This window comes from Leucopleurus acutus, assembly GCF_964270905.1.
Source record: "Leucopleurus acutus genome assembly, chromosome: 16".
NCBI lineage: Eukaryota > Metazoa > Chordata > Mammalia > Artiodactyla > Delphinidae > Leucopleurus > Leucopleurus acutus.
The window spans coordinates 75,385,508-75,413,337 of NC_139158.1; the positions used below are offsets into that span (position 1 = coordinate 75,385,508).

Genomic DNA, 27,830 nt, shown 5'->3' on the forward strand with positions numbered 1-27,830 from the left:
AAAGCACAACACTACCCAGTTCACAGTGATTGGGTCAGGGGTAGAGCGCAAGTCCAAGCATATGAGAGGAGGGCAAACAGCACAAGCAAAGGCTTCCTGTAATTGGTTCAAATTAAAGCACATGACTCAGGCCCAAAGCATTCCTAATATTGCATTCTCCTGGCCACAGATGACCAAAGCCTGAGTGACTCTCAGGACTTTTCAGAGCTACTGGACGAGAGGCTCACTCTTTCCCATTGTCTTTGAACTTGAGAGGGTGCAAAGCCACAGTAACTACAGCCATCTGCTACCATGCTGAAAATAAGAGCTGAAAGGTGGGAAGCGGAATTGAACCAGGGAGAAAGAGGCAGGGTCCTGGCCTGGATGCAGCCTGGCCCAAAACCGATGCTGCCCCTAAACTTCTCAGCTACCTGAACTAACAAGTTTTAATTTTTTTTGATTAAGCCAGGCAAAGCTGAATCTTCTGTCGCTTCAAAATAGGGGAAAGGAACAGGGGGAACGTCTCACCTTGAGGAGGAGGGGGTACTTGCAGATCCTCTGAATAGGAGATAACAGGTAGCCCTCCAGAGGGATGTCCGTGGTCTTCCGGCCTCCCAGGAGCATGCAGCTCTGAAAAGGGACAGGAGACCTTCGTTAGAACTCACCAAGGACAGCAAAGGAATTTGGCCACCCTCAAATAATCATGGGAAGCACTCTCAAAATGCAGCTACAGACAATCACTTTGGAAGCAACTTAACAATACCTAGGGGAGGAAGAAATGTGTATACTCTACAACCCAGCCCAAAGCCTATATCAGAGGCTGGCAAACTATTGCCCGTGGGCCAAATCCTGCCTACTCCCTGTTTTGGCAATTAACTTTTTACTGGAACACAGCCATACCCATTTGTTTACATAACGTCCATGGCTGCGTCTGAGGGCTGAGTAGTTGTAACAAAGACCTTATAGTTGCAAAACCTAAAATATTTACTATCTGGCCTTTTACAGAAAAGTCTGCCAACCCTCATTCTACAGAAACTCACACACGTGCACAGGACACAGGAATATGGACACTCAAAACTGCCTTGCTTGAAACAGCAAAAAGTGGAAAGCAACCTAAATACCCGTCAACTGGAGACTGAAAAACGTCTGCAGCACATTTCCACACCACGCAGTGGTGAAAATGGGAGAACTAAAGCTATGTATAGCAATGCGGGTGAACCTCAAAAACATGCTCTTGTGCACAAAAGGAAAACAAAAGGATACGTATGGTATGAACCCATTTACATAAAGCTTTTAATGACACACAAAACAAAACTAGGCATTGTTTATGGAGAACCTATCCGTAGTGAAGTAGAAAGTCATGCACGGGAAAGAAGTGTACCAAGTTACATGTCTGTGGTCTCCCACCACGCCCCTCACAGTCCTGGGTCCCTAGGGCTCACTGTGTGCCCAATGTATGAATGAATGAAGGAACAGACTAATGAATGGATGAATGGACTAATGAATGGATGAACAAGCTGCCAGCAATGAAGGGGTCTCAGCCTTCCGCCTCAACACCGTGCTAGCAGAATGGAAATGGAACGGGACTCTTGGGAAAATGGATTCCCATCCAATCATTTATTCATTCATTCATCCTCCAAATACACACTGTATGCTTACTATGTGCCGGGCACAGTTCCAAGCACTGGGGAACTGCCCAAAAAAGCAGACGATTTCCCTGCTTATACTCAAGGCAAAATAAGACCAGAGAACATTTACCGTGTGCTTACCAGGCCTAAGGCTCTGTGCCTTGTGTTTCACCCATAGGCAAAGTTCATCCTCACAGCCCTAGAATAAGCAAGATCCCTATTCCAGATGGGCAAACTGGCACTCGGAGGCCAGAAGCACTGGCCCAAGTCTCAGAGCTAAGTCCTCTGCCTCTCGGGGATCTTTGGGGACCCTCTCCTTAGAGAAATAGTCCCAGGGACCCTGGGTCCCTGCTCTAGCAGGAGCTGCATGGCTCCCAGCCCCACATCCAGCCCTGGCACAGACGGGGGATCAGGGCTGCAGCAGCTGGGATGTGCCAGGTCCCACACTGATCACACTCAGGCCTTTGTCCTCCAAGCCAGCGCTCCCCACAAGCTGCCCTGATGATGTCAGCTCCAGGCAGAGAGAGGGAGCCCGGGAGTGGGGTGTGCTTTCCAGACGCCCCCAGGGCTTGGCTGGAGAAAGGCCTGTCTCTTTGTCCAGGATCAAGAAGTTTTCACAGGACTGTCACAGCCACCAATTCCTCTTCACCCCAAACACCCTAGATTTTCATTTAAAAAGACCAAAAAAAAAAAAAAAAGCAAGCACACACAGAGCTATTCACTATTCTAATAATATTATGCCCCAGGCACTATGGGAAGAACTTTTCAGAATCCTCTCTTTAAACCATCCTAATTTCACAGAATTGATTCAGGTGAGGTGTCATCCTCACCCTCTTCCCAACCTCCTAATGGCAGCCATGCCCCTGGGTCATCCTTTCCATCCACACTCTTTCCCCGCTGACCTCATCCAGTCCCACCACTTTCACCACTTTAACCATCCTTTACGCAGAAACTACTCAGCTTTCTATCTCCAGCCCGGCCCCTCCCTTCCCAAAACCCGAGACTCACATCTCTGATTCTAGGCCCAAATCCCCACCTGGACATCTAACAGGCATCCTTAAACCTCACACATCCAAAAGGGAATTTTTTTTTTTTTGGCCGCGCCCCGCAGCTTGCGAAATCTTAGTTCCCCAACCAGGGATCGAACCCGGCCTCGGCAGTGAAAGCGCTGACTCCTAACCACCGGACCGCCAGGGAATTCCACAAAAGGGAATTTTTAAATTTACCTCTCCTACCTGCTCCTACCCAACCTTCACCATTTCAGGAAATTGTACCTCCATTCTTCCAGTTGTTTGGGCCCTAAGCCCTGGAGACATCTTTGATTCTTCCCATTCGTTAATACCCCAAAGCCAACCACACGGCACGTCGTGTCAGCTGGACCTCTCCAGCCACCTCTCCAAGCGCTACCGCCCCACCCTCACCACCGTCATCTTCCGCCTGGACCACGGCAGCAGCCCCAGAGTGGGTTGAACAGTGTCCCCCAAAATGCCATGTCCACCCGGAAACTCAGAATGTGACCTTATTTGGAAATAAGGTCTTTACAGATATAATTAGTCCAATTAAGATGAGGTCATTCTCATTCTGGATTAGGGTGGGTCTGAAATCAACAGGCTCCATGTCCTTATAAGAGGAGGACAGGACGCAGAGAAGGCAGCTGTGTGAAGAGGGAGGCGGAGACTCGAGTTCTGGTTCCACAAGGCAAGAAACACGTGAGGCCACCGGAAGCTGGAAGAGGAAAGGCAGGACCCTTCCCCGGAGCCTTCGGAGGAAGCAGAACCCTGCTGACACCTTGATCTCAGACTTCGGGCCTCAGAACTGTGAGAGAATAAATTTTGTTTTAAGCCACCCAGTCTGTGGTCCTTGTCACAGCAGCCCTAGGAAACTCACACAAGCCTCCACCCTGGTCTCCTTGCTCCTACCCTCACACGGCCAAGGGGAGCCGCTCAAAATGCAAATTGGTTCACATCATTCCTCTGCTCGAAACCATCCCACAGTTCGCCATCCCACTCAGACTAAAATTGAATACTCTATTGAAAGTACTGCCACATGCTCCAACCTGGACGAACCTCACAGACATTATGTTGAGCAAAAGAAGGCAGACACAAAAGCCTCCTGTGCGATTCCATGCGTGAAACATTCTAGAACAGGCAAACCTAACCTTTAGTGAGAGAAATCGGCACAGAGGTTGCCTCTGGCTGCACAGAGGGGCATGCCTGGGAAAGGGCACAGGGAACCTTCTGGAGTGAACCTTCTGGAGTGGAGTGTTCTAAATCTTGATCTCAGGGGGTGGTTCCATGGGAGCACACATATGCGAATACTCATTATGCTGTGAGTACACTCATTACAAGTATGCTACGCGGCAATAACAAAGCTTTCTAAAACTCTCAGATCCGTCCCATTGTCTAAATGCTCCTTCATTATCTGGCCTCTTTCAATCTCTCTGACCCCATGTCCTTCTACTTTTCCTCCCATACTCTCCAATCCAGCCACCCTGGCCTTCTTGCTATTCCTCAAACACAGTAGGACCTCAGGACCTTTGCACTTGCAGGTCCTCTACCTAGAATGCTTTCCCTCCAGATACTCCTTGCCTCTCTCACTTAACTTTATCCAGGTCTCTGCTTGAATGTCACCTAAGACACTGTGTTCCCAAAGAGCTATCTAAAACAGCAGCCACCACCCAAACTTGCTCAAACCTCCTGCCATCCTTAACTCACTTTATTCCCTGCAGAGAACTAAATGCCATGAGACATGCCATGGAAGTCCCCCCTACGAGAATGGCCACCCCATGAGAGCAGGGACTTTTCTTGCCTTGGTCACTGTTATATCGCCAGTACTTAGAATGATCCCTACCACTTGGTAGGTGCTCAAAACAAAGCTGTTGAATGAATACATGAATCAATTATCCCCATTTTATAGACAAGAAATTGAGGCACAGAAAGACAAAGTCCCCGCCCCATCTCTCTGTAGTGTACAGTACCTCATGAATGGAAAGCCAGATTGGGTCTGTTCCCAATGCCTTAACATCCCATAATAGACTCGAGACGGCTCTTCTGCAGGTGGCCAGAAGCTGGGAGATGCCAGCAAGGAGGGAGACAGATGGCGTGTGTGCTGGCACCCCACACCTCCTCCCCCTGCCCAATCTGGCCCAGCCCAGCTGCTGCCAGGAAAAGGGCAGCCTGGCCTACCAGGAAGACTGCAGGAGAGAGAGGAAGGAAAAAAGAAGAAGTGAAGCGCTTCCTTCCCGCACCCCTGCAAACACCTCCTGGGCATCTTCCTGCCTCCCAAGACACAGCCGAGTCCAGACAGTGGGACTCAGGGAGCCCAAGCCTGGGCAGCAGGACCACTGCAGAGCGGTGCTGCCTCAAAGTCCCGGGCCAACCACAGAGACGTGGCCACGTGTGTGACCTTACACTACCTGACTTATCTTTGCTTTGTGCCCAGACTCTTACGACTATAAGTGAAAAACCAGAAGTGTAAAGATGCAGATACCAACAACAAAATGCACCAGTCCTGAACACCTAAGACGCTTGAGACAAAGGTGGCGATCAGTTGGCCAAGCTCCCCTGCCTCAGATGCTCACTGGAAGTGGGCCAAGCAACACAAACTCACTGGTGAAGGAAACACACATTCTGAATCAAGATCCTGGAAGTATTTTCTTGGAGACTGTGCATTAGGGAGAAGTGCAATTAAGAATTGTACTATATAGTTTAGCTCTCTGGGCACACGGTTAAGACTCCTTATGCCATGGCAGTTAACTCTTCTACTTTTGTGTGCTGAATTCTGTGTGTGCCACTGGGAAATAAAACAGCATGGGGGGGCTTCCCTGGTGGCGCAGTGGTTGAGAGTCCGCCTGCCGATGCAGGGGACGCGGGCTCGTGCCCCGGTCCGGGAGGATCCCACGTGCCGCGGAGCGGCTGGGCCCGTGAGCCATGGCCGCTGGGCCTGCGCGTCCGGAGCCTGTGCTCCGCAACGGGGGAGGCCACAACAGTGAGAGGCCCGCGTACCGCAAAAAAAAAAAAAAAAAAAAAAAAACAGCATGGGGGCTCAGGGGGTGGGTGGTCTGTGACTGAATGAGCAGGGAATTTGGAGGCAAAAGAGGAAGACTGGAACCCATGAGAAGCTCAATCACTTTTCAAGTATGTACTCTCAGCAAGTCACTTAATATTTTGGAGTCGTCAAAACCACCTGTGGCAAAGGCTATGCGGTGTCCCTGAATGTATTCTTCCAAAGCGACAGAATTTTCAGCTGGGCACAGGGCTGCCCAGAATAAAGCCTACATTTCCCAGCCTCCCTTGCTGCTAGGTGTGGCCACGTGACTAAGTTCTGGCCAATGGGATGTGAGCAGATGTGTGCAGCTTCCTACTGTGCCCTTAAAAGGGGAGGGGCAGGCCCTCCTTCCCACCCTTCCTGCATCCCACCACCTGGAGTGTAGAAGTGGGGAGAAGTCGTCTTAGACCATATCGATGAGGCCACATACTAGGGCACTGGCCCCTGACACTGGGACCCCCATACCACCCCCAGACTGCCTACTTCCACGTTCTTAACATGGGAGAGAAATAAATGTCTACCTTGTTTAGACCACTGTTACTTGGGATGTCTGTAAGGCAGACAAATGAATACCTCAACTCATACACAACAGACAGCGGCTGGTAAAGCTCCAAGGAGATCACAAATGAGAACCCGTTTTATACACAAGTGAATCGTGCGATGGTAGGAAAGACCATCATGGGTGTCTGTGGTTTTGCCTGACCAACATCCATTCCCAACTTACTTCCGCAAGTGCAAACCAACATCCTTTAGGGATCCACCCACAGCCTTAGGGCCTGTAGTATGAATGGAGTTGACCCCGCCCTCCAGCTCGAGAAGTGACCAATCCGAGCACCAGCCACTCCCTCTGTCTACAGCAACTGGTTCACGGACATGGTCTTGAGCCAAGCTGAGCCAATGAGCATCAGACCCAGAATTTTTGTTGTTACCATTAGAAAAGAGGAGCCCTCTTTATCCTGGAGTTGCTCGGCTACGAGAGGTATAAGCGTGGAGCCACTGGAGGCTATGTTGCCACCACATGTGGAGAGCCTGCCTGGGAATGGAGCCAAGGTGAGAAAAGCAGAACCAAGAGACACACTCCTGATGATGTCACTGGAACACCCAGATTCTGCTGTACCTGAAGCTCTCTCAGGTCTTTCCAAAGAAAGTGAACCAGTAAATCTTTTTTTTTCCTTAAGCCAATTTTAACCAGATTTTCTTTTGCTTATAATTAAATAATACTAATAATATTGAATACAATTATTAATACTATTGTTATCAGTCTTATCAGGATCATTACTTTAAACAGGAATTGGCAAATTTGGCCCTAGAGCCAATCCAGCCCTCTATGCCTATTTTTATAAATAAAGTTTTATTGGAATACAGCCATGCTCATTTCTTACATATTACTTATGGCTGTTTTCATGCTACAGCAGCAGAGTAGAGTCGTGATGACAGGGCTGTATGATGCAAAAGGGCAAAAATTATTCACTATCTAGCCCTTTACAGAAAACGTTTGCGATACCTGCTGTACACAGACTGCCCTAGCTGAGGAAGGGATCAGGTACCATGGGTCTGTGTGGATTCACCAGGCTGAGGCAGAGAGGAAGGGAGAAGCAGGGGCAATGGTTAACTCACCAAAAGGAAGGCCCGCACGGTGGGGATCTTGTTCAGCTCCACAAGCAGACGCAGGGCCTTCTCGTGGTTGCTGCAATATTCTTCATATACACAGAACTTGTCCTTCTGCAAGACAAGGACAGAGCCTGTGGGAGACAGGTCATGGCAGGAAGGCAGACGCTCTGAGATGTATGGACAGCTGGGCCAGCAGGCCTGGGAGGAAAGGCCTACCCCACACCCTGACCCTGAGACATACCCAGCAGGCGGGATTTCACATGAAGTCGCTCCCACTCACTACAGGCCTCTCAGCCTCCACTCTTGCCCCAGTTCTGCACCCAGTAACCTCTCAGGAAGCAGCAGGGCCCAGGGTCAAGTACACAGACTCAAGCCAGGCAGCCTGGGCTTGAACCCTGGCTGTGCACTTCCAGCTGTGAACTTGGGCAAGTTACCTGACCTTGGTTTCCTCATCTGTTAAGGTGGAGTTAATTATAGTCCCTAACTCATGGGATTGTTACTGAAATTAAATGATTTAATAGGTGAGGTTTCAGCATACAAGAAGTGCTCGATAAATGTCTTTAGAATCAACACACAAGTCAGACTGTGTCACCCCACTGCTTAAAACCCTCCAGTGGTGTTCTATTACACTAGGAATGAAATCCAACACTTTATTATACCTTTCAAGGGCCAGACAATGTGACCCTGAGTTTCTCAGATCTCATCTCACTGGCCTTCTATCTGCTCCTTGAACTTGCCAAGGCTGTTCCTACCTCAGGGCCCTTGCTCTTGCTGTTCTTTCTACCTGGAACACTTTTGCCCAAAGCCTGGCTACTCCCCAGCATTTGGATCTCAACTCAAATGCCACTTCCTCAAATGACCCCTGGCTAAAGTGGCCACTCGGGTGTCCTCTATCATCCCCCCACCCCCGTCTTCATTTTCTTTATAGCATTCTCACAATCTGGAATTATCCAGATTATTTGTTCATCATCTGTCTTTTCCCACTTGGCAGTCGGCTCCCTGAAGGCAGTGACCACATCCTCTTGTTCACTGAGGTGTCCCCAGGTCCTAGCACAATGCCTGGCACACAGTAGGCCCTCAATAAATACTTACTAAATGAATGAACTCTACACACCTACTAGGTGCAATGCCCTGTATATATGAACCAGAAGAGTCTAAATAAGACTCGGGAATTTGGGGGAACAAGTAGATCTCTGGTCACTGCCACACAGCAGTGGCAGTGCTGAGGCAGGGGGATAGTTGTCTTGACCTCCAGATACCCCTGAGCCCAAAGCTGGACTCTTTCCAGCCTAGAGGTCACCTGTGAGTCACCAGGTCTGTAACCATCAGTCAGGGTTTCCGGGACTGAAAGGGACAGGAGCCGTCTTAGTTAGCAGGAAGCTCTCCACTGAGCATACTCGGTTCCCAAAGGCTCACAGAACACCTCCTTCCAACCCACCAAACCCCAAACAAGGATGTCCTGGGGAAGGCTGCAGGACAGGAAGGGCTGAAGGGGGCTGAAGGGCCTTGACCTTGGGCTGGGGGGTGGCCAGGAGACCCCAAGAAGCTAAGGAAGGAAAAGGTGGGTCTGCAAAGTAAGCAGCTCGTCTTGCTTCTGCACAAGCCCCCAGTCATCCTGCCGGTGGGTGGCTGCAGGAAAGAGGAAACCAACGAGGAGAGAGAATGGGTTTCAGAATCAGTAAGCCACCCCAACCCGGCCCAGCTCCCCCTGGGGCTCCGTGTACACCATCTGAGCAGATGCCCTGAGCAGCGAAGTGTCCACAGCCAGAGCCGACGGCCAACACGTAGTATGTACTGAGCAGTTAGGACACGCCACCCTCTGCTCTCCTGGAATGCGTGCGGGTAGGCTCACTCACACCTCACAGTAACCTGACACGGTCATCACTGTACTCAACCCATTCACACGTGGGAAACCAATGAAAGGTCACGAGCCCAGGGTCTCACACGTAGCGAAGTGGCAGAAGGAGGATCCAACCTCTCTTAACCCCCACGCTGATGTCTGGCTCTGCAGCCAAGAGCCTAGAGGCCCTGCTGTTAGCACAGCTCCAAGATAAGACACCGGAGCCCCCATGGCTACGATCAGCGTCAGCCTCACAAGCGCAAGTCCAGGTTCTACAGCCAGACCACCCAGGTTCACAGCCCGGCTCCCCAGCTCACCAGCTCTGTGACCTTGGGCAAGGCACGTACTGTTTCAGAGCCTCTGCATTCGTGCCTATAAATTATAGACAGTCATGACCTCCCCGTCATAAGGTCGCTGTGAGGGTTATCAGGTGAATTCACAGTAAATGCGTGAAACAGTGCATAGTAAGGGCTCCTTAACTATTAGCCGCTATTGTTATCGGTGTTGTCGACGTTGCTATTATTGCCATGGTTACTATTTCAGCAAATTCATCATCCCGTTGGTGAATCCATCTAGGACAGGTGGGACAGTGGATGGGTAGGTTTTGTTTTGTTTTGTTTTGTTTTGTTTGCGGTACGCGGGCTTCTCACTGTTGAGGCCTCTCCCGTTGCGGAGCACAGGCTCCAGACGTGCAGACTCAGCGGCCATGGCTCACGGGCCCAGCCGCTCCACGGCACATGGGATCTTCCCAGACCGGGGCACGAACCCGTGTCCCCTGCATCGGCAGGCGGATTCTCAACCACTGCGCCACCAGGGAAGCCCGGATGGGTAGGATTTGATGGTAAAAAAGAGACAGGCAGAGTCAGGAGGAAGGGAGCTGAGTGGACTCTTAGGTCTGGGGAAGGCCACCAGGGAAGGCACCAGGCAGATTTTGAGGACTGTGGTGGCTCTCGCCTCCCGGTATATTTGATTTCTCATTCTTGCACTGTCCACCTCCCCACAACCACCCCCTGGACCATGAGCTCCATGGAGGCAGGCTTTGCAAACTGATGAGGTCACGGCTATGGCCAGTGGGGACTGAAGTCCCAGACAGAGCGCAGGCCTCGTGACTACTTGATGAATGAAGCAAGAGAGCAGAGGGAGGAATTGAGTGGTGCCCGAGACCCTCACACCAGCCCCACGTTTCTTCCGGACAGCCCTGGTGCACCGCAAGGCAGCCTCAGCTTTTCGCTGGCCCGTGTGTTGTTTCACCCACCCAGCAACCACTCCCCCTTGTTCTGGTCACAGACCCCAGTTTTTCCCCTGGGGAATCTGCCTCCTACACTCTGACCCCACTGACTCCACTCCACTCCCAGGCACCATGCGTGAGCATGTGACCCAGGCCAAACCAATCAAAGAGCTCCCGGTCCTGGCAGCAATGGCCATGCGACCCAAACTGGGCCAGTGAGAGCCCTTAAGGACTCAGGTTGGAACTGCTGTGAAGAGAGGCTCTCTTTGAACTTTTGTTACTAAGCTAGCTGACTGTCACCCTGAAGCTGCTGAGGGTCACCTCTGCCACCACGCTAAGAATTAAGCCGAAACAGAGGAAAGCAGAGCCTAGAGATAAAGAAAAACCCAGCTTTGAAAACATCATATGGGGTCCTGGATCCAGCTATACCTGATGTCAACACACCCTGAATTTTCATTTGTAGGAGCCAATAAAGTCCTTTTTTTTTAAAGCCTATTTGAGTTGTTTTTGTCACTCGCAGTGAAGACAGTCCTAATATATGCACACTCTAAAAGGGGAAGAAAATGAAAAACATGGACCCAAGTCTGGTGTGATGACCGTCTCCCTGTTCATCTCCATCTGTACCGTGAAGGGGTTGGACCAAGAAGCACAGCCAAATCTGTTCATTCTCACAGGCCGACCCCAATCAATAGTGTCTGAAACGCTAGTGACAAGAATTCTGGAACCCCATGGAGAATGCTGTGATTGACTAGCAATGTCTGCCATGGATGCAGGAGAGGGGAATAAGTCACAAGATCGCCACAGGTTTGTCATTCCTCATTCCCTGAGCCCCTTCTCTGACACACTGTGCGATGTCATCCTCTCCTTCGGCCTGTGAAAAGGGCAGGGGAGAAGGCTTGAGACTTGGAGAAGTTAAGTTTAGTAAAGGACAACACCCCTCTTCAAAACCATGCTGAGTTTCATCACTCCCATCTCCTTTCATTGAGCTCAACCCCAGCTGCATCGCAGGCCGAAGATGCAGCAAATGTGGAAATGCTACCCTTGACAGCTAAGAGGCCAAGTGTTCAATTTCCTCCTAGGGGCGCCCCCTGGGGCTTTGCTTGTTTGGCTTGGAGGAAATGGACAAACTATTGTGCACACACAGACGTGGGGGTGGGGGGCGTGTGGCCATGGATTTGGGCTGTGAAGGAGGAGAAGAGGACAGCTGCCAGCTGGGGACAGCTGGGGGAGAGGCTCTAGCCCCCAGAGAGAGCTCGAGGATTGTCAGAAGTGGTGGCTGCCGTCCACAGTACCCAGGGGGTGACACTAGCTCCACGGAGACCATCTGCTCCCAACCACTCATTTCACACCCACAGAGACTGAGACTTGGAGAAGGGAAGGAGCTGGCCATGTAGACCTCTCTGGTGGGGAGGAGAATATGAGATTCAGGTCACTTTCCGCAAGCTATCTTCCGCCTGTCCACACAGCTGTGGGGTGAAGAGGCTAAAACCTAACACAGACCACACCAATTCTTGCTAAACCCTCCAACCCTCATAATGCAGTGCCTGCAGGACAGGGCCCCCCCCGTGACATCCCTGGATTCGCTCCATCACTGACTCTGCTCCAACCACTCTGGCCTCCCTGCCTTCCTCCAGTGGACCAAGCCTGTTCCAGCTCCATCCAGGGCCCCTGCCCTGGCTTCCTCTCCATGGGGAATATCCTTCTCCAAGATCCCCTACGTCACCACCTCACAGAAGCCTTCCCCGACCAGGATCGCCAGATGAAACACAAGACACTCAGCTGAGTGCTCATGTCAGATAAACAACAAATCGTGTTTCTGTAGAAGTATGTCCCAAACATTGTATGAGACATACTTATGCTAAAATATTATTTGTCGCTTACCTGAAATCCAAATTCATCCAAACACCCACCATTCTGGGTGTTGTTATTTGCTCAATCTAGCAACCCTGTCCCTGACTTCCCAACTTCAGACAACCTCAAGGAGAGTCACTCCTCACATCTGCATTTTATATTCTTCACAAACCCACATCCACATCTGAAACGACCTCCTCTGTCAACCGACTAACCCTACTCATGGAGCCTCATGGCAGCAAAAAGCAAACCTGTCTTATTTAGGGCACCATCCTCAGGGCCAAGTACAGTGCCTGGTGCACAGTAGGTGCTTAATAATGATATAAAGGGACTTTATCATGTAAGACGGTGAGAAACACAAGTCCAGGAGTCAGACGGCATTGGCTCAAATCCTGGCTCCAACACTCACTGCCTGAGTAAGCTTGCGCACTGACTTACCCTCTCTGGGCCTCAGTTTCCTCATCTGTAGAGTGGGTATAATAACAGCACCCACCGTTAAAGGCTGTTGTGACGTTGTAATGAATTAATATACGTAAAGCACTCAGACCAGCACCCAGCACCAAGAGAAGGTTCACCGAGTGCTAGTTTGCAATCACCTCAGTAGTTAGTGGTTGGGTTTGGGGGTGAGGGTGTGAGGGAGTCCCCCACTGTCCACTGGCTGGGCAGCAGCGGTGGGCTGGTCTGTAAGCCAGGGCCCCTCACAGGGTCTGATGTGCCCCTTACTCTCCTGGAGAGCCTGTCCACAGAGCTCTGTTCCCAGTCACCACCTTACAACCCTGATTCTGTCTGGCTGGCCCTGGTGCCCCCTCCCTTTGGGGCTGTCGGGGGATGCTGTGGTGAGTGTGTCCTATCCGTGAGTCCCTCCCCAGGGACCGTCCTCAGCCTGAGACAGCTGCCTGGCTGGCCTGAGGCTGTCCACCCACTCCCCGGGACAGCCCATGTCCAATAGGGGTGCAAAGGCCCCGCCACCTCATGGTAATTCAGGGCGACCTGAAGGAAGAGGCACACCAGCTCCAGAGCTCCCCCAACCCCAGGTTGGGTCAGGCCAGGTGGAGACTGTGCAACCTTCTTCAGCTGCTTCCAACAGGCCACCTGTACGCAGGCCTCCAGCTCCTGGAAACCAACCTACAGCAGTGGCCGCTTTTAAAAAGAACTCAGCACCGTCTGCCATGAGCCTGGGGGGAGCGGGGTGATGATTGCAAATGTTAAATGAAAAAGATGACTTTAAATTAAAAACACGGAATCATACGTGGAGAAAGCTGACTCCTTTTTCAGCTGTTCCAATTACCTCAAGGAAGGGTCTCAGCAACGTGTGCTGTGACACCAAAGCCAGTCTGACACCGTTCATCTTCCTTTTGATCAAACCCAGCGCAGGTCTCAGGCTCAGAGACTCAGGCGGGCAAGAGTTTCTAGACAGAATGCTGTAACACAGCTTGGTTTCTATTGCATTTATTTTTAATAGCAAGAGACACTCATTTTCCACATCCAATAATCATGCAAATTTCCCTTTTAAATAAGTTTTTTTGACTCCCCACAAAGGCCTGAACATCCACCGTCGGCACATCCGGATTCTGAGGGTAGGCACTGCCCTCACAGATGTCCAGTTTGATGAGGCTACATGAGGAGGGTTCCGGGCAGCGCAGGAGAGGGTATGGAAAAGAGGCTGCCTCCTGGGCTCTAAAATCCCCACCTTCCTTCCTCCAGCCGTCCCCTGCATCTCGGAGCAAATTAGTCCAAGTAGGGGCTCAGGAGCCGGAGACCCTCACTGGCCAGTGCGCTAAACCTGCTTACCACACCTCTGCGGCTCAGGCAGAGAAGTCGGGGGACACATGGGGCCTGGAGTTATTGGCAAGCTGGAAAATGCACCCTGAGGACCCCTTCCCCACTTCGTCTAAAGTATGGACTATTCCACTTTCGGCTCAGATGTCATCACGTCACAGGCATCCCCAACTATGCCACCACCTCCCAAAAGCCTTCCTCGGTGCCCCAGCTGGAATAACACCCATTGCTGACACTCCTGCAGCACCAGCTTGGAGCCAGGCCAGATTTCACTGCTTTACTCGAATTAACTCATTTCATCCTCATGACAGCACCATACAGCAGGTACTACCATTACTCCCATTTTACAGAGTTGGAGACTGAGGCCTGGAGAGGTGAAGTGACTTGCCCAAGGTCACTCAGCTTTTCAGTGATGGAACAGGGAATGGAACCTAAGCAGCCTGGCTCCAGAGAAATAGGGGCTCACTCCTTCCTCTGAACCCAAAGGGAAGACTGTCCCTCCCATCTTTTCTATTTTCCTATTCAAGATACTTGTCCTGGGGAATTCCCTGGCGGTCCAGTGGTTAGGACTCGGTGCTTTCACTGCTAGGGCCTGGGTTCAATCCTTGGTTGGGAAACTAAGATCCTGCCGGCCTCGCGGCTCGGGAAGAGAAAAAAAAACAAGATGTGTCCTTAACCAGTACTGCCACTAGCCCCTCTCACCACATGCACGGCTACCACCCTGGCCGATGCGCACCATCATCTCAGACGTGCAGTGACCTCTTCCTGGTCTCCCCACTTCCCCAGCAGCAGCCCTTGAAATGCAAAGCAGATCACATCCCTGCCCTGCACCACGCCCTCCATTAGTGCCCATCTCACCCGTCTGCTCTCACATTCATCCTATTTCAAACGCTGAGGAATGGTGGCCACGTGAAGAGCTAATAGCCAACATTTAGTGAGCACTTACTGTGGGCCAGGAGCTGTTCAGAGCCCTCTCCTTCCTTGTATTAGCTCACTCGATCCTCAAGGACATCAAGGGCCAGGTCTAGTTTTTTACCCATTTTACAGGTGAGGACACTGAGGCACAGACAAGTTAAAACAACTTGCCAAGGATGACACAGCCCACGAGCAGCCCGGCTCTGCCATGCTAATCTCAGACCATACAGATGTGATTCCCTGGAGAAGGGAGTTAGTAACGATGACAATGACAATGAAAGTAAGCACCGACATGGACCGAGTGCTTGCTCCAGGCCAAGGTCTCTCATCTCAGCACCGCTGACACTTGAGGTCGGATAATCCTCTGCTGTGGGGACCGTCCTGCACATTATGGGCTATTTGGTAGCATCGCTGGCCTCCACGCACTAGAAGCCAGTAGCATGGCCCCCTCCCCAAGCTGTGACAACCAAAAATGTCTCCAGATGTGGCCAAATGTCCCCTGGGGGCAAAATCACCCCCTGGTTGAGAACTGCTGCTCTCGGCTACACACTTTGTTACTTTACCTCTTTGAGTCTTTCCATCAACCCAAGGAGGCACCATTATCCCTACTGCTCCAACTGAGGAGGAAACTGAGGCTCAGAGAGGACTGGAATCTGGCCCAGGCCTCATGCCCGTGAGGCCAGTGCGGGTTTCCTCCCCGTGGGGAGGGTCCCACGCAGCACAGGTAGAGAAAAGCAGTTGCCTCCTGTGGGCTAGGCTGCCCCCCTCCCTCCAGCTGTCCCCTCACAATTCTAAGTGACTTGGGAAGAGAGTGGCTATTACAACAAGGATCAGTCTCCCTGTCCAGCAGCCCAAGGGGGCACCCAAGGGTCGGACACCCTCGGTGGCCAGTGGGTGGCCAGACCGGGACTCAAATGCAGGTGTGTCTGACCCGAGTCCACCCTCTTGGTCATGCTGCAGCAGAGGGGCCCCGCCAGGCCAGGCCAGGAGGAGCCCCAGGACGCAGTCGTTCAGCAAAGAGCTCTGAGGAAAAGGGGACCACACTCTACATAACATTAAAGGGAGGGAGAGCCAACTAAAAAGAGCCCCGGTCTGCTGGGTCCAACCCTCTGTCCATTGTTCCCGGGGGTGGAGGCTGGACCCACCTGCCCACCTGCCTCTCCCCCTCCCAGATAGACCTGCAGACAAAGCTAGCCAAGGGTGGATGGAATGGGGACCCGGGGGAGAAGCCCACTCCCCAAAAGCTGCAGGCTCTGGTAGGGGCTGGGGCATCGTACTCACGAATTTTAAGAAAACATTCCCAAGTTCATGCTGAGACTGCGGCTCCGGATGTAAACAAAACTCCAAGGCAGCCAGGAAATCCTTATGAACTTCCAGGATGTCTTCAATGTTTGAGAACAGGATCTGTGAGGGGAAAATGAGGCCCAAGGAGAACATTAATCAAGGCGTAGAGGAGACCAAAATGAAGCATAAAAAAAAAAAAAAATACATAGGGACTTCCCTCGTGGTCCAGTGGGGAAGAATCCACCTTGCAATGCAGGGGACGTGGGTTTGATCCCTGGTCAGGGAACTAAGATCCCACATGCTGCAGGGCAACTAAGCCCACGCACCACAACTACTGAGCTCACACACCTCTACTAGAGAGTCTGCGTGCCGCAAACCACAGAGCCCACGCGCTCTGGAACCCGCGTGCCACGGCTACAGAGCCCACCCGCCCAGCCTGCACGCCACAACTAGAGAGAAGCCCACGCACCACAACAAAAGATCCTGTATGCCTCAACAGAGATCCCACGTGCCGCAACCAGGACCTGACACAGCCAAAAATAAATTAAATAAATAAATAAATAATAAATAAATCTTAAAAAAAAATTACATAACCCCCCGGTGCCGGCGAGGAGGGTGTAGGAAAACGGGCAGTCTCATACGCTGGAGCTAACAGAAATCATGATACTGACAAAAGTACTGCCAACGTTTACTAAACAGGATTAATGCCTAATCCTGTGCCAATAACTTTATATGCACTTATGGCATCTAATCCTCACTATAACTCCACGAGGCAGGAGCTATTATCATCCCCAATTCATAGATGAAGAACGGACGCTCAGAGAAGAGAATTAACATTCCCAAGGTCACGTGGTCCAGTGAAGCAGCGGAACTGAACTTCACACTCAGCCTGCAGAGGAGTATATACCAAGACATCCATCACAATCTTCATCACGGCCAGACACACCTGGTATGTCCAACCATAGGACTGATTTTTTTTTTTATTGGAGTATAATTGCTTTACAAGGTTGTGTTACTTTCTGCCGTACAGCGAAGTGAATCAGCCATATGCATACACATAGGACTGATTTTTAAAAACGACGAGGGTACTTCCAGGCACCTATTAAAATGACCTGATAGCAGAAAATACAATAGGGAAGGATGTTCCAAATGTGCCATTTAAACTGTCACAAACAATATATGAGTGCCTGTTTCCCCACAGGAACCTATGAAGTTTGAAATGCACAATCTGACCCACAATTCTACATTTCAGAATTTAACCTTTTGACCAGTCATTTCCAACCAGGGCTAGTTTTGCCTCCCAGGGGACATCTGCCAATGTTTGGGGACATTTTCAGTTGTCACAAACTGGGGAGAAGGATCCTACCGGTGTCTCATAGGTAGAGGCCAGCGATGCCACTACACATCCTATAATACAGGACGGCCCCCATGGCAAAGAATCGTCCAGCCCAACTTGTTCATTGCACCCAGGTTGAGCACTGGGTGGATGGCCAAGACCATATACTGCAGCCTTATGTGCACTAGTAAAAGATTAGACAAAAGCCAAATATCCATTAATGGGGACGCGTCAAACAGTTAAATAAAGTGGATTGGCTATACTTAAATACACGCCATATTCTGAAACACTCTGAGCCTGTGAAAAGAATCTGCAGGCCTGTAGACATGGATCTGGAGCCCTGGAATGATCCTTGATCTATACTGCGGGGCCGGGGCGGGGGGGAATCATGGTGCCACATGGGATTCCAATATGGGTCCATTTGTGTAAAATAACACACGCAAAGGCCACTCCTATGTTGGCAGAAGCAGAGACCCCCCTGGACAATAACACAAGCTGCTAACCGTCAGGGCCTCTAAGAAGAAGAACTAGGGGAGATTTTCACTGACTTAAGGCCCTTTGAACTGCATGAATTACTTTTTCTGTTTTGTTTTTTTTTTTTTTTTTAGATAGGTGCATTTTTTCTTTTTAATTTGGCCACACGGTGTGGCTTGCAGAATCTCAGTTCCCCAACCAGGGATCAAACCCAGGCCCTGGCAGTGAAAACGCCGATTCCTAACTACTGGACCACCAGGGAATTCCCTAAACAGGTGCATTTTAAATTTAATTTTGAAGAAGGCATTCACAGGGTTCAAAAATCAAAACAGTAAAATAAATATGGTACAGAGTCCCTCTCCCACCCAACCCCCCACTCACCACCCACAGCCAGGGGTCACCAGTGTCGCTAGGGCTACGGTTCCCTCTAGGGTTTCTCATCATTCATTCATTCAGCAAGTACTAACTGAGCCCCTACTGTGTGCCAGGCCCTGGGGACACAACAGGGAACAACGACGTGCCTGCCTCCATGGAGGTGACATTCTACTGGAAGGGGACAGACAACCAACAAATAACTATAGTTTTCTAGGTGAAAAGAAGCACTAAAGACAAACATAAAACAGGAAGGGAGTCCCAGGGTGGAGCAGGAGGAAGAATTTGGACATTTAAACACGGAGGCCAAAAATGTAAGGCCAGACGCTACCAAACTCTTAGAGGAAAACATAGGCAGAACGCTCTATGACATAAATCACAGCAAGATCCTTTTTGACCCACCTCCTAGAGAAATGGAAATAAAAACAAAAAGAAACAAATGGGACCTAATGAAACTTAAAAGCTTTTGCACAGCAAAGGAAACCATAAACAAGACAAAAAGACAACCCTCAGAATGGGAGAAAATATTTGCAAACGAAGCAACCAACAAAGGATTAATCTCCAAAATATACAAGCAGCTCATGCAGCTCAATATCAAAGAAACAAACAACCCAATCCAAAAATGGGCAGAAGACCTAAATAGACATTTCTCTATAGAAGATATACAGATTGCCAACAAACACATGAAAGAATGCTCAACATCATCAATCATTAGAGAAATGCAAATCAAAACTACAATGAGATATCACCTCACACCGGTCAGAATGGCCATCAGCAAAAAATCTAGAAACAATAAATGCTGGAGAGGGTGTGGAGAAAAGGGAGCACTCTTGCACTGTTGGTGAGAATGCAAACTGATACAGCCACTATGGAGAACAGTATAGAGGTTCCTTAAAAAACTACAAATAGAACTACCATACGACCCAGCAATCCCACTACTGGGCATATACCCTGAGAAAACCATAATTCAAAAAGAGTCATGTACCAAAATGTTCATTGCAGCTCTATGTACCACAACCAGGACATGGTAGCAAGCTAAGTGTCCATGGGCAGATGAATGGATAAAGAAGATGTGACACATACATACAATGGAATATTACTCAGACATAAAAAGAAATGAAACTGAGTTATTTGTAGTGAGGTGGATGGACCTAGAGTCTGTCATACAGAGTGAAGTAGGTCAGAAAGAGAAAAACAAATACTGTATGCTAACACATATATGTGGAAAAAATGGTTCTGATGAACCTAGGGGTAGGACAGGAATAATGACGCAGACATAGAGAATGGACTTGAGGACACGGGGAGGGGAAGGGTAAGCTGGGACAAAGTGAGAGAGTAGCACTGCCATATCTACACTACCAAATGTAAAATAGATAGCTAGTGGGAAGCAGCCGCATAGCACAGGGAGATCAGCTCGGTGCTTTGTGACCACCTAGAGGGATGGGATAGGGCGGGTGGGAGGGAGACTCAAGAGGGAGGGGATATGGGGTTATATGTACATGTATAGCTGATTCACTTTTTTGTAAAGCAGAAACTAACACACCATTGTAAAGCAATTATACTCCAATAAAGATGTTATTAAAAATCAATCAATCAATCAATCAATAAACATGGAGGCCAGGGACAACCGCTCTGAGAAGGTGACATTTGAGTCAAGGTCCCAAGGAATGAAGACCAACTCCATGGACCCTATGGAGGCACCAGACCGTCTGCAGGGGGAGAGTCCTGAAAGGGAGCAGGGAAGGCCAAGGGGCAGGAGACCACTCGTCAAAGCTGCAGTCCCAGAAGGCCAGGGTACCTCTCCGTCCTCCTCAAACTCACCCTGAGGGACACTTGTCCCATGAAGTGGCTGGAAGAATCACCCACACTGTTGGGTTATTTTTCTCTCTCTTCTTCTGTCCAGCTCACATGGTTAAATCTGCTTATGTTAAAGACACATAGGATAGATCCTATTGTTATACTTACTTCAAGGAATGGCTACAGAATTTCAAAATAAGTATCTGTCACCTGAGTGTATACCCCAAAGAAATTAGAGCCTGTGTCCCCCCAAAGGACATAGACAAGAACGGTCATCACAGCCAAAAACTGGAAATTGCACACATATCCATCCACGGGAGAATGAATGAGTCAATCGCGGCACAGTCATACTACAGAATACTACACAGCAACGAAAAAGAATAACTTCTGGCTACATACCACAACATGGGCAAATCTCAGAGACATAACAGTGAGCAAAAGATGCCGGGCATGACGAAAGAGCTCATTTTTGTATATAGTGCAAGAACAGGCAAAGCTAATTAACGCCACTAGAAGTCAGTGGTTATCTTTGGGGTGGGGGCATGTACTGGGGGGCACAGAGAAGCCTGCACTTAAGATTGTACCCTTTACTGTATGGGAATTATACCTCCTAAAAAAGGTAATTTTTTCAAACTGTAATAAATTATAAATTTTAATTATAATAGTTTTTAAGTTGTAATAAATAGTTTGTAATAAACAGACCTAATAAACAGTAGGTACTCAGTAAGTATTTGCCCAAAGAATGAATGAAAAGCTTTGATCCCAGCCCTACCAGAGACCTGCCATGCACTGGCCCTGTGTAGGTCTCTTTACATCTCTAAGCCTCAGCTTTCTTATCCAAAATACTGGACTCAGAACGGTCAATGTACAAGGTATCCTTATTAACCAGGACACACACAAGGGGATGTCCTGCTTGACCAAGCTGTACATGCTGGCACCTCTGACCCCGACCCTGCCCCGTCTCCCCTCTCTCTGAAGACCAGGACCCTGGAGCTCCAAGGACTGGAGGTGGCTTCCCAGAGCGTGAGGCCACATTAGAAAGCCAGGCCTGGGGACCGCTGGGGTCTCCACCATGCACACAGAAGGTCTACTGACTTCCTTTCAAAACTCCCCAGAGCCACAGCCAGGACTTAGCCTGGACCCAATTCCTCATCCGCCCAGCCTCGACACTCAACACCCAGTGCAGGGCAGGGGCCAGGGCTGCCAGGAGGGCAGATGGAGGTGCCAGGCTCCCAGGGGCACTTGGGAAGGGATTTTCCACTGGCTCCAAGCCAGGGTCCCTGGCATAAGGAGGCTGGAAGACAGGCTGGTTGCATTGAGCAAGGGGAAAGCCTTGAGGTGGGGAGTGGGGCCCTGAGGCTGAGTCCTCCTCACATCCCCCAAGCACTGTCTGCTTGCGGGACCCAGAGCCCTCCAGGGGCTGCAGGGGGCAAGCCATTGGGAGGCCAAAGGCAGCTGCCCGCGGGGTGGACCCGGGCACCCTCTGAGCATCACCCGGGAGGAACAGGCAGCTCCACACACAGCAGCAGGGACAGTCGGGAAAGGGGCCAGCCCCGGGTCCACACCTTGACGTTCTCCTCCGTCAGGCCCTTCTCCACCGAGTCCGCCGTGTTCTGCCGGATGCGATGCAGGAATGCCTGGAGGAGAGAAGCAGGGAGAGGTGAGCGTCCACGCCTCCAGTCCCCCGGAGGTGGCTCGAAAAAAGGGTTACCAGTTCAAATGCCAACTAGGCCCCGGGAGGCACCACAATCCAGGGACGTGGGCAGGAAATAAGCAACAACCTCCTCTGCCCTTCAGCCAACATGTGTTTACGGAGTATCTACTCCACCAGGCTCTGCAGAGACCAACACAAACCCCGCCCTCATGAGCTGCACTCACACCTGCTTCATCACCTGCAGGACCCTCGCAGACTACAATTCATTTTCCTTTTTTTCCCTCTTGCTTAAAAACTTAACTTCTAAATAATAACCATCCACATGGCTCAAAAATCAAAAATATAGAAAGTCCAAACTATGAAACGTCTCCTATACCACAGGCCCCATCCATCCAGTCCTTCCCATACCCCATGAGAACCACAGCTCCTAGTGGCTTGTGTATCATTCCAAATAAACATACACAGGCTGATCAAAGAGTACAAAGTTCCAGTTATTGGATGAATAAGTTCTAGGGATCTAATGTACAGCACAGTGATTATGGTTAATTATACTCTTATATACTTAAAGTTGCACTATGGTGGTAATCATTTAGCAATATATAAATGCACTAAGCAAGCTGTACACCTTAAACTTACACAGTGTTACATGTCAATTGTATCTCGATAAAGCTGGGGAAAAAAACACAAATATATTTATGTATATACATATACACACACACACATATATTCTTATTTTCCCCTTTTTACACACCAAGGGATAGCAGCATACACAGGATGCACTGCACCTGCTTCTTCCACTTAGAGATCTCTCCACATCATTACATGGGGAGCACCCTCATTCTCTTTTCATGGCTGCCCAGGATCCTACTGTATGGACAGACCAGAGGCGTTCTGCCACTTTTTTCAAGGTCTTGGAACAGAGAAACCATTTCCCTCCTCTGTGACGTGACAGACGATAAAGGCGGGGCCTGGCAGGGACTGTGGGGAACAGGCAAGCTCCCATGCATCGAAGTGGGGTGGCTACTCGTCCCCGCCGAGTGCGGCCAGGTGGGAGGGCAGCAGGCCCAGTATCACCAGACGTTCCGGGTTTGGGTTTTTTTTTTATTTCCCAAGAGAAACCAGAAATTAGTTTTTTTTTTAAAGCAAAGTCTCCCAGCTTTCAAATGGTGGCAAAAGAGCCATCTGCTTTTGTGAGGAACTAGGTTTTAGGGGTCAGGCATGAAAGTGGAGGGGCCAGAGTGGAGGGGTGCAGCCCCTCCAGTGATGAGCAACGACAGCGGCCTGGCATGGGTGGGACAGAGCAGGCAGAGGACAAGCCGCTGAGAGATCCCGTGGACAGGCCGGGGAAACAGAAGAGACATGGGGGTGGGGAGGAGGACATGGGAGCATTGGAGGGAGACCGAGGCCAGCCCCGCTGACGCGAACTCTGCCGGGGCTGCCCCGACTCGAGAGCTTGTCCCCAGCTTGACAACACGGAGTCCCCTGCGAAAATGACTTCACGGTCCACTGGCCACGATGAGGCATGGTGGCCTGTCAGTCACCTTCCCTGCCATGGGTGTTTAGATCTCTGAGTGGGGAGAGGTGGAAGGGACAGCCCAGGGTGGAGGGAAGCAGGGGGAGGCCAGCAGAGAGGAGGTTGCTGGATCCCTTCCCATCATGAGAAGGGACATCCATGGATGTTACGGGGAGCCGGCCACCTGCAGACTCTGCTTTCCTAGGAAGAGGTGCGCTGACACTCCACATGGCAGGTCACAGAGAGGAAAGTCAGGGACACACAGCAAAGTGGCCCTGCCTCTCTGTCCACACTCACCGCAGCGTGTTCTCGACCAGTCCCTGCAGCCCAAGTGTATATCCCCAGCCTGGACTTGGGTGGATTTCTGACAACTCGACAACTCCACCTGGATGTCCAAGAGGCATCTCAAATTAACACATCCAAAACCTAGTTCCTGAACTTCCCTCCAAACCCACACACCACCAAGCCCTTCCCAGCCTGAGGAATGGCACCCCTGCCTTCCAAGTGCTCCAGCCAAACCCCCACCCCGTGTCGTCCTCGACCCCCCTCTTTCTCTGACACTCCATTTCCATCCATCAGCAAATGCTATCAGCTTCACCTTCAACATGTATTAAACATTGGACCACTTCTCCCCACCTCCTCAGCCACCCACCTGGTCCGAGTCACCAACACCTCCTGCCTGGACTAATGCAATCACCTCATCCCTATTCCTTTCTCCACACACACAGCCAGAGGGATCCTTTTAAATATGTAAATCAGATCCTATCAATCCATGGCTTGAAACTCTCCATGGCTACTCCATACACTTAAAAAAAAAAAAAATCCACATCTTTCCACAGCTACAGGTCCCCATGACCTGTACTAGTTAATCTCTTTGAACTCATCTTCCAGCATTCCACCCTCACCCCACACCTCAATAATCTTCAGCCACATCTTCAATCCCTCTATTCCTTCCACCTGCCAGGCACATCCCTACCTCAGGACCTTTGCACATGCTGTTCTTACCTGCAAGGATATTCTCTCTGAGCTCTGTCCTGAGACAGCTTTTTCTCATTCATCAGACCTTAGCTCAAATGTCACCTCCTCCAGGATGCCCTCCTTGTCTTCATGCACTTATCACCTTCTCATCTTGCATTAAGAGCCCATTTGTCAGATAAAAAGACTAAGATTAAGCAGTCTACACCAGTGCCTAAGGGAAAGACCAAAATAAGAAGGGAGCATGGCTGGAATGAAACATTTATCCCAATCCAACAACAGAGGCCAGGTTTGGAGACTAATGATTTGGGTTTAAACTGCATTCCTCCTCCTTCGTGTGGTGTGACCTCAGGAAAGTGCATTAGCCTCTCTGAGTCTCAGTTTACTCTTCGCAAATACGTAGATCATAGTAATACTGTCGTCCTACCTTTCCGAATGTACTAGGATAAAGTGAATGGGAGCTCCATGAGGGCAGGGTCTGCTTCCCAGCTGTACCCCCAGGGCCTAGACTAGTGCCTGGAACACAGTAAACCCTCACATATCAAAGGAAGGATAAAATTTGCCTGACACAGTGCCCGACACATGGCAGGAACCTCAACTCGGGCTTCTTGGAAGCCTGATGATCTTTCTCTTTAAAGGACGACGGGTAGAGGGGTCAGGAGACAGGAGTTCCTAGAGGATGTTTTAACAGGGCCTGTGATGCTGCCGGGAAGTCCAGCCTCCAGCCTCCTCAGACAGGAGAGCGACAAAGGCAGCCTCACCCAGCACCGCCAGGGAGAGCAGGAAGCTGGGAGCGCAGCTCGGCTGGCCTAGATCACAGCTTCCTGTCCCACTTTCTCCACAAGAGCACAGCCACCACTATTGTGCTGGGACAATGCGAGGCTCGGGCCACCCACAGAGGAGCCGCAAACAGGCTGGTGTGATGGGCATAATGGGCAGCTCGTGACCCGGAAAGAATGGGCAGGCAGGGGCTCTGGGCCCAGCCCCCGTGCTGCCCACGGCACGACTGGCTTTTCCAGGCGGCGCCAATGCCCTCTGTGCAGGCAGGATGGTGAAAGGGACCCTCCAGGGTGACTCCGTGTCCAAACCTTGACAGCTTTGAAACACTCGGCCAAAAGCAGCTCTCATCTTGGAAACCTCCCTTAGAGACAAGCCCGTTCTCAGGGTTTCCAGGGCTGCCTGAAACTCTCCTCCGGCCTTGGAATCTTTGCCCATGCCGTGTCCATGCCGCACCCCTGCCTGGGCCGCTTCCCTGCATCTGGCCAAGTCCGCCTCTTCTCTTTATGATGATGATGAAATATGTCAAGGAGCCAGAAAAGGACAGAGGAAAATTTAACAAACACCCACAAACGCATCGCTACCCAGTTTCAGCAAATCTTATTAGCATCATGTCAAATTTGCTTTAAACTATTTTCAAAAAGAAATCCATCAAGTCTGGAGGAGGTGCAGACAGGGAAGGGCCACAAGGAACCCTCAGGGCGGAGGCTGGAAATATTCTACTTCTTGATCTGAGTGGCGGTTACACAGGCAAATGCATATGCAAAGCCTAATCAGTGTGCACCTAAGACCCGTGCACTTTACCCAGGTACCTTGTAAATATTAAACCTCAGTGGAGACACAGGAAGAAAGGCATCACTACAGAGAGAGGTGAGCTACCTGTGCACCTGCCCATCCTGCAAGGCACCCACTGCCCTGGATATGTGGTCCTCACGCCCACACATGCCTCCGCCCACTTACCAGGCACGTGTGAATTGACGAGCAGTGAAGAACACCGTTCTGCGTGCTCACGACATTTTTATAAATGACGTCCTTTCAGCAACTTCCTTTTCTCACTCAACATCACATCTTCCACCTTTACCCACATCAATACGTGCACTTGGCAACGCCTGCCGCCCAAACCCCACCCACCTCCCTTGGTTCTTAGCCCTGGGGTGCGCCCCAGCACCACTTCAGCCACCAGCACCCGCGTCTCTTGGCGTGAGGACCCTCTCTCACATGCAGAGCAGGCTGCAAAGACAGACGAGGACTGAGGCACGTGAGGGCCTGCTTCCCCGAGGGCCCCAGGGGCCCGCACTGGTCACCTGCTTGATGACACACCTTTCTCAGCTGCCCTCCCTTCCCTGCCTCACTCCCCGACTCTGCTATTGGTGCTTCCTGGAGCGAACTCCCAAGGAAACTGCTCGCCCTTGAATCAGTCTCAGGATCTGTTTCCGGGGAGCCCCACACTAAGACCTCAAGTTGTCCATTTCATTGCTGAGCAGATGTAAGTAACCACTATCAGGCTGCAGATGTTTAAGCTGTTTCAAATGTTCTCTCTATAAACGATGCTATGATGAAGAGGCCCACTGGGGCTCAGGTGCTCCAGATCCTCTAGGCGCACCCGAATCTCCTGAGCACAGGTGTGCAAGTTCCTCCAAGTGTACACCTAGGTATGGAATGGTTGGCCGTAGATTAGAGACACGTTCAACTTGACTGGTTAATGACAAATGGGTCTCCAACGTGCATGTACCAACCTACACTCCAACCAGTTGCGGATGAGAGTTCCCACCATTCCATACCCAGAACGAGACCCACATGCTCTCATTCGTTCATGCAACAAACATTTGCTGAGACCAGCAAAGTCCCGACATGAGTTCATTGCAACCCCCGTGATCAGCTTTCAGGGTAGCTATTTTGGTCCCACTCTATAGATGAGAAAAACTGAGGCTCATAAGTGAAGTAACCTAACAGAAGTCACGCAGCCAGAAACCAAGAGAGCCGAACCTGAGCCCAGGACTGTCTGGTTCCTGCTTGCTGCTTGGGAGGAGGGGACCAGACAGGCTGCTCATAGAGCTTCTAACCCAAGTGCCTTCACAGTCCCCAGAGCTCTGAGCTGAACAGGAAGACACAGCATAATTGATTAGTGATGTCTGCCACGGCCATGGGAAGGAGAAGAGTAGCAGAGTTGTGCGTTTGCCATGTCCAGTGAGCTCCAACTTGACTGAGAAACCCAGAGGGTGAGAGACACAGGTCTGAGTTCAAACAAAAAGCTGGTGATAAGCCACAGTTCAGAACAAGGTCTCCTGATGCCAGGCCAGCCTTGTCCCTGCCCCCCTTTGCCTTAGAGCAGTGGTCCTTGACCAGGGGGGCTGATTTTATCCCCCAGAAGAGATGTGACCATGTCTGAAGACATTTTTAGTTGTCGCAATGGGGGATGTGGGTGCTGCTGGCGTCTCAAGGGTAGAGGACAAGGATACTGCTAAATATCCTACAATGCCCAGGACAGCCTCCACGAAGATGCATCTGGCCCCAAACGTCAATAGTGCCAATGCAGAGAAACCCTTGCCTTAGAAGTGGCTCTTACTAAAACCTAGGACACAATCCGCTCCCTTCTACAGCCGACAAAATCCTGTAGGATAAGGGCCCTTCCCACCCCACTCGGGCTTTACTCTTTCAGGTGCAGCCGTGCCGGCTTCTTTTGTTTCCTGAACACACTGACCCTGTCCTCCCGCCCAGGCCTTTGCCGTATAAAGCCACCGCTGCAAGATGTTCAACTGGCAGGGGAGCC

General features: G+C 50.6%; 1 protein-coding gene across 1 annotated transcript in view; it reads right to left on the reverse strand.

Moving 5' to 3' along the window:
• The window catches only part of PREX1 (phosphatidylinositol-3,4,5-trisphosphate dependent Rac exchange factor 1), a 197,231-nt gene that overhangs the window by 93,852 nt on the left and 75,549 nt on the right, over positions 1-27,830 (reverse strand). The window contains exons 2-5 of the mRNA XM_082858089.1: positions 21,707-21,778; positions 16,160-16,282; positions 7,272-7,376; positions 508-609 (exon numbers count right to left, since the gene is read on the reverse strand). Of these exons, the coding sequence (XP_082714215.1) occupies positions 508-609; positions 7,272-7,376; positions 16,160-16,282; positions 21,707-21,778 (402 nt within the window). The remainder of the gene's footprint in view (positions 1-507; positions 610-7,271; positions 7,377-16,159; positions 16,283-21,706; positions 21,779-27,830) is intronic.